Here is a 7,500-nt window from a genome sequence, read left to right as displayed (position 1 = left end):
GCCGGTTCCAAAACGGTTATTAACTCACTCAAAGTCAATGGACCTGTACTTCTGCAGGGGACCCTATGTCTGTAGGGGCCACAAGGTCTGTAGTTGCCAGTTGGTCTGATGGGTCCAGAAGGTCTTCAGGGGTCAGTAGGTTTTAAGGGGTCAGTTGGTTTCTAGGGACAAGTAGGTCTGTAGGATCTACGAGGTCTGTAGCGGCCTGTAGATTGAAGGGGCCATTCGGTCAATAGAAGGTAGTAGGGGGCCTTTAGGTCTGAAGGACCCCGTAGGGCATAGCTGGTCCAAAGGGGACGCTAGCTCAGTGGTTTTGTTCTGTACCTCTGGGTTCCCTCCATAGAGCGCTGGGTGGGAGCTGCATTTATTCTGTAACTAAGAAAGATCATTTTCTTTTCATGGCCTTCCCTCGCTTTGTTTCTTTCTTTGTCTTTCTTTTTTTTTGTTTGTTTCTTTTCTTTTTTTTGGTTTGTTTGTTTGTTTCTTTTTTGTTTCTGTCTTTCTTTCTCCCTTTGGCCCTCCGTTTCCTCCAGGCTGTGTCCAGTGTCGGGGACCTCAGCAGGGCCGTGCTCAACGACGGCTCCTGTTGGACCATCATCGGAGTGGAAACAGTGGAATACACCTTTAACCAGGGCCTGGCTTCCATCCAGAGCCCTGTGAGCCCTGTGCCGGTCATCACTGCTCTGGAGGTGGAGCACACACACACACACACACACACACACACACACACACACACACACACACACACACACACACATACACACACATACATACACACACATACATACACATACACACACATACATACACACACATACATACACACACATACATACACACACATACACACACATACATACACACATACATACACACATACACACACATACACACACACACACACACACACACACACACACACACACACACACACACACACATACACACACACACACACACACACACACACACACACACACACATACACACACACACACACACACACACACACACATACACACATACACACATACACACACACACACACACACACAAATACACACATACACACATACACACACACACACACACACACACACACACACACACTGTCCACAGATGAAAAGTAAAACTAGTTTGTGTGTGTGTGTGTGTGTATGTGTGTGTGTGTGTGTGTGTGTGTGTGTGTATGTGTGTGTGTGTGTGTGTGTGTGTGTGTGTGTGTATGTGTGTGTATGTGTGTGTATGTGTGTATGTGTGTATGTGTGTATGTGTGTGTATGTGTATGTGTGTGTGTGTGTGTGTGTGTGTGTGTGTGTATGTGTGTGTGTTTCAGGTGAATGGCGGTGGACATGTTGCGATGCTGGAGATTCACGGGGAAAGCTTCAGTCCTCATCTCAAAGTCTGGTTTGGAAACAGGGAGGCTGAAACCATGTTCAAGTAAGTAGAAAGGAAAGGAGGGAGGAGGGAAGGAGGGAGGAGTGAGGGAGGGAGGAGGGAAGGAGAAAGGCGAGACAGTGAGAGAGCGAGGGGTGAAGAGAGGGCAGGAAAAGAGGGATAGAGACGAGGAAAACAGGAGGGGAGAGGAGACGGAGAAAGGAAATGGAGAAACCGTGACCCAGCAACCAGAGCAACCAGAGCAACCAGAGCGCTCTCAGCGTCTGGCCCTCAGCGTCTGGCCCTCAGCGTCTGGGCCTCAGCATCTGGGCCTTAGTGTCTGGCCCTCAGCGTCTGGGCCTCAGCATCTGGGCCTTAGTGTCTGGCTGCTGTTTACAGCCTGTGAGTAGTGGCTGTTGGGAATCCCGCACATGTGCCGCGACCCGGACATTAGGTGGTGCAGAACGGAGCGTCTGTCTTTACGATGCTGCGTCTGCATTACATTTACATTTTACATTTAGTCATTTAGCAGACGCTTTTGTCCAAAGCGACTTACAAGGGGGAATAACATTCAGCTACATTGCGACAGAGATTAGTGTAACAACAACGTTCATGTAACAATAAATACTGCAGCTCTGCCTGTTCCCACTCTGGATTCCGCATCGGAACGACGCTGTCGTTACGGTGGTTGTCATCCAGCAGTGGTGGATGGAAGTACTCAGACCATTTCACTTAAGTAACGCTACAAATACCCAGACACAAAATCACTCTTAAGGTATTAAAACACTTTTCATATCCAGTGTCCACATTTAACAGAGCCTATAATACTTCATGAAGTACTACAGTACTATACCTTTGTTTCTGCAGATGAGTTTGATCATGGTTCAGGTTGATCCTGATTACAATTTACAATGAAATAGTGTAGAATATACAGTACTTTTGGTCAAATTAAACTTTTTACTTTAAATCACGTGACTGTTAGAAATGTTGGAAGGTATATATATATTTGCTCATTAGTCACTGAAACGGAATATACTGAAGTAGGTACAGATACTTGAAACGAGACTGAAGTACAGTGACAAAGTACTTTTACTGCATCAGTACCTCTAACTGTTTGGGATTTATGGAGGAAAGTAAATTGATAATCTGATTGAAAACCATGTGTTTAGAGTCTGACTTATTGAATGTTTTGTATTGGTATGAGGTGTAGTTTGGTGTGAGGCTGGATTACTTCATGTTTCCGTGAGAATGGGGTCTGCTCTGTTGGCTGGCTGGTTGTAAAATTTGACCTAAATATAAGTGCATTTTATGGTCTAAACAAATTATGCTGCACTTGACCCAAATTTGTAAGTAGTTATTTTTGTCTTTATTAAGGAATTTCTATAAAACAAAACAGATTTGTTTGCAATGATTGGTATCTAGTTCAACTGTGATATTTTGAGGTTTGTCAAGTTTGGACCAAATTTCTTATGGAATATACATTTTTGTTATTTGTTATATTTTCTATTTCTGTATGACGCTCCATATCTGGGCATGACACTATTGCAGATCACCTGCTCATATCATTATCTATGGGTCAACAGCTAAGTGCTCCAATGAATGAGTGAATGAACGGATGGTTTTGAAGCCACGTCCGGTCTCTAGAGCTGGCCCAAGGTGTAAAATGGGGCCCTCTTTGTAATCAGACCTTCTTAACCTTTGCCAGTCACCGCGACAGTGGGAAAAACAGTAACAACCCTCTTATTCTTGTAGGGGAGTTTTAAAATATTCAGGAGGTTGTTCCAGAACCTTCAGGATCAGGTGTGTCCCCCAACACCGCAGGACCATGGGACGTACTGCAGCGCTAAGCAGAAAAACCCGCTTCCTGACGTCAAAGGTTGAACCTCAAAGCCCCCACCCAAAGTGCTGAGGCATCCAGAAGTCAGGGTCTCTGGCCAGGGAGGCCTTGCCACAAGGTTCTGAAAATATCTTCCCCCGTCACCACCGGCAAGGATTTCGCGAAGGGAAGCACTGTTTGCACAACATGGGCGTCCACAATACGCTCTTTGTACAACAAGCTGCAGCCAATTAGGGGCAGCAACAGGATCCCTCACCGCCATGAGGAACCATCATTAAGTTAAATGCTTGTCTCTCCTCTCAGGGGGGAAAAATCTCACCTGTACTCTAGATTGAAATGAGCTCCGTGTATAGCCAGTCCACAGATGGAGTACCAAACTACTGAGTGTGCTCCAGCTTCCTGTAGTTCATTTTATCAAATCGAGGCGATTTGTTTAACTTATTTTGACAAAAACTCGACGCAGCCACTGCATTGGCCAGCCACAGTAGGACAATTAATGAATTGATCACTTCGGCATTAAGCCTCAGAACATCATGCAAGCAACAGTGGGAGACAAGGCCAAACTACTGTCCATCTGATACAGCGATGTAATTGATCATGACATTTATGGTTTAACAACGTATAGCTCACCACACCGCCGCAACCAACCAGCAGTAAAACCGGTCTGGTGCAGCATCACCAATGTACCACTGTACGCAAACACACAGCCAACATACCGACAGGCATCTTAAAACTATGAATTGTACAATGAAATGCTATAAGACTTTCAGCTGCTCTGCTGTAGTTTCAGCCTCTTTTCTCCGCGCTAATGAAAGCTCGGTGCGTCTGTTGGTCTGGACACCGAATATTTCTTGTCAAAGGACTAAGACGGAGGACTTATTCAAACCACAGAATGTCAGGAGAAGAAAGGTCCAAGACCAGGATCCACATTGGACTACCTTTCACAATACACTGTTGAGAGCTCTCAACGAAGCAAAGCACTGAAGTACAATTCCAACTTTGCATTACTGATTTGTTTTTATCAAGTTATGATAGACTAGAGTTCCATCTAGTGGGGATGGTTATCTGCTCATATTCCTTCCACTCTCCATGTCTCTTTCCATCCCAGGTCTCCCAAGTCACTGCTCTGCGTGGTTCCAGATGTTTCCGTCTTCAGCGACTCCTGGCGCTGCATGCGTCGCGTGGTCACCATCCCTCTGTCTCTCGTGCGGGTGGACGGCCTGATCTATCGAACCTCCTTCAGCTTCACCTACACACCGGAGCTCCACCCCACCCTCCCGACCCGAGCAGGGGGAGGAGTGGGAGGCGGTGGGGGGAAGGGGGGAGGAGCGGTGAACGGAGAGGAGAACGATGACGCACTACTAGACTCCATCCACCAGGAGTTCACCAGAGCCAATTTCCACCTCTTCATGCAGAGCTAGCTCACTGAGTGCAAGTGGAACGCGTCACCCAAGCCACGACTGCGAACACTTTAAACTATGGCCATTGACATCTGGACTCCCTTGAGGCCTGAGTTCTGTTCCAAACTGAAGTTCACATCAAGCCAAAAACAACTAAAATAACCGGGTGTGTTCCCACTCTGCCCAAAGTATGAGGGATGCATTGGCTGGTGACCATGCTAAGCTGGATTGATCCAGATATCCCAGCATGCATTTTAATTGCTACGTCTGAGGAAGGCCCTGGATATTGAAGCCTTGATTGACAGGTCTCTTGTTTGCGTCCGAGCAAGGTGGGCGTGTCTCTTCCTTCCTCTGACAAAGGTTTATTAATGAAGATGACACAAAGTGTCAACAAGCCATTTCTGAGTGACAGTTTGAAATATTGAATGTTTTTAAGGATTGACAGACATTGACTGGATTAAGTAAAATTATTTATGGCTGCACGTGTCCGCAACCTGATTAAAGCATGAATATCCCATGATGCTTTAGGTTTTGTCTTCCATCTATTTGAAGCTGTATCCGGTCCATCACGTGCCCTCTCAAGCTAGAGCTACATTACTTCATTTTCAAGGCCGATTTGGCAATGATTTGAGATCAGGTTGAGTCCGGGGTAGTCCATGGTGTTCCAGAATATACTGAAGCTGAAACAGAATATACTGAAGTAGGTACGGATATTTGAAACTAGGCTGAAGTACAGTCACAAAATACTTTTACTGTGTCAGTACTGTTAGCTATTTGGGTTTGATGGAGGAAGGTAAATTGTTACCTGCAAATTGATAATCTGATTGAAAACCATGTGTTTAGAGTCTGACTTATTGAATGTTTTGTATTGGTATGAGGTGTAGTTTGGTGTGAGGCTGGATTACTTCATGTTTCCGTGAGAATGGGGTCTGCTCTGTTGGCTGGTTGGTTGTAAAATTTGACCTAAATATAAGTGCATTTTATGGTCTACACAAATTATGCTGCACTTGACCCACATTTGTAAGTAGTTATTTTGGTCTTTGTTAAGGAATTTCTATAAAACAAAACAGATTTGTTTGCAATGATTGGTATCTAGTTCAACTGTGATATTTTGAGGTTTGTCAAGTTCGTACCAAATTTCTTATGGAATATAAATTTTTGTTATTTATTATATTTTCTATTTCTGTATGACGCTCCATATCTGGGCATGACACTATTGCAGATCACCTGCTCAAAATATTATCTATGCATCACCAGCTAAGTGCTCCAATGAATGAGTGAATGAACGGATGGTTTTGAAGCCACGTCCGGTCTCTAGAGCTGACCCAAGGTGTTAAATGGGGCCCTCTTTGTAATCAGACCTTCTTAACCTTTGGCAGTCACCTCAACAGTGGGAAAAACAGTAACAACCCTCTTAACCTTGTGGGGGAGTTTTAAAATATTCAGGAGATTGTTCCAGAACCTTCAGGATCAGGTGTGTCCCCCAACACCGCAGGATCATGGGACGTACTGCAGCGCTAAGCAGAAAAACCCGCTTCCTGACGTCAAAGGTTGAACCTCAAAGCCCCCACCCAAAGTGCTGAGGCGTCCAGAAGTCAGGGTCTCTGGCCAGAAAGGCCTTGCCACAGGGTTCTGAAAATATATTCCCCTGTCATCACCGGCAAGGATTTCGTGAAGGGAAGCACTGTTTGCACAACATGGGTGACAACATCTCATCTTAATTAATATTCCGCCGTCAGAGGAAGGAAGCGAACCTTGCTCAGACGCAAACAAGAGACCTGTCAATCATGGCTTCAATATCCAAGGTGGGTGGTACAAGGTAGTACATGGTGGTACAGGGTGGTAGAGGGTTATCCAGGGTGGTACAGCACAGTCCAGGCTGGTAAAGGGTAGTATAGGGTGGTCCAGGCAGGTAAAGGGTGGTACAGGATTGTACAGGGTAATCCAGGGTGTGCCAGGGTAGTACAGGGTTATACAGGGTGGTATGGGTGGTACAGTGTAGTACAGGGTAGTCCCAGGTGGTACAGGGTGGTACAAGGTAGTCCCGGGTGGTACAGGGTGGTACAGTGTAGTACATGGTAGTCACACTGTAGAATCGAAGCTGTCATCGATATGCATGTGTGTGACTCCAAATCTGTCTCTAAACGATCCCAATCGACCAGGTCACGATTCAGTTCAACATGTTTGATTTATTCGGGGTAAGTCCGGGGCTTAATTTGTGCCGAATCCTGTCGGAACATGTTCCAAGTGCTCCCAGATCGGGACCAGTACCTATTCGATTGGATCCGGAGCTGCGAGCTCCGCGTTCCCCATCGAAACAAAACAAATAGAAACAGTATGTTTTTAGATTATGATTTTTTTAGGGCTGCACCCGACTCAGAATTTTGTCAGTCTCCCCCTAGGACTGTACAGACAATGTGCGAGCCAGCGATGGAGTGCCCGCGATCGGCGCCAGAACTGTGTGTTTTTATTTCAGATGTAGGTTATTTTATTTTATGTCTCCTCATGGAACGAAACAAGTGGGTACGGAATTAAATCTTTCTCCATGACGCGCTCCCCGATCACCCCCTCTCCATGCGTCATGCGCAGAAAATAATCTTCAGGAGTTGACGAGTCACGGCCATTCCTCCGTGACCCTCCCCCACAATGTTTATACTTTTATACGCTGATCAGGGCGCATGGAGAGCCGTGTGCCATTCACACATAAAAATATAATTATGATGATATTTATTATTCCCAATTGTAATGTTATCGATGTGCACTTTATAAGCTCCTGTGTTATCCTGTTATTATAATGCACACGGACTGAAAAAAAATACAAAAAAACGACTGCTCGGCTTGAAGAATCTTGAAGAGTCGACTGACTCCCACCGATGCTTCGACCCC

The 7,500-nt window shown here is 45.5% G+C and overlaps 1 protein-coding gene across 1 annotated transcript in view; it reads left to right on the top strand.

The window, feature by feature from the left end:
* rbpjl (recombination signal binding protein for immunoglobulin kappa J region-like) overlaps positions 1–4,635 on the top strand; it is a gene marked incomplete at both ends in the record, with an annotated part of 19,979 nt that extends 15,344 nt beyond the window's left edge. The window contains 3 exons of the mRNA XM_080001192.1: positions 534–689; positions 1,337–1,440; positions 4,323–4,635. Coding sequence (XP_079857318.1) covers positions 534–689; positions 1,337–1,440; positions 4,323–4,635 — 573 coding nt within the window. The remainder of the gene's footprint in view (positions 1–533; positions 690–1,336; positions 1,441–4,322) is intronic.
* Positions 4,636–7,500: the final 2,865 nt, after the last annotated feature.

Source organism: Zeus faber, assembly GCF_960531495.2.
Source record: "Zeus faber genome assembly, chromosome: 5".
Classification (NCBI taxonomy): domain Eukaryota; kingdom Metazoa; phylum Chordata; class Actinopteri; order Zeiformes; family Zeidae; genus Zeus; species Zeus faber.
The sequence above is the reverse complement of the archived record's forward strand: the minus strand, read 5'-3'. Positions and strand labels throughout refer to the sequence as shown.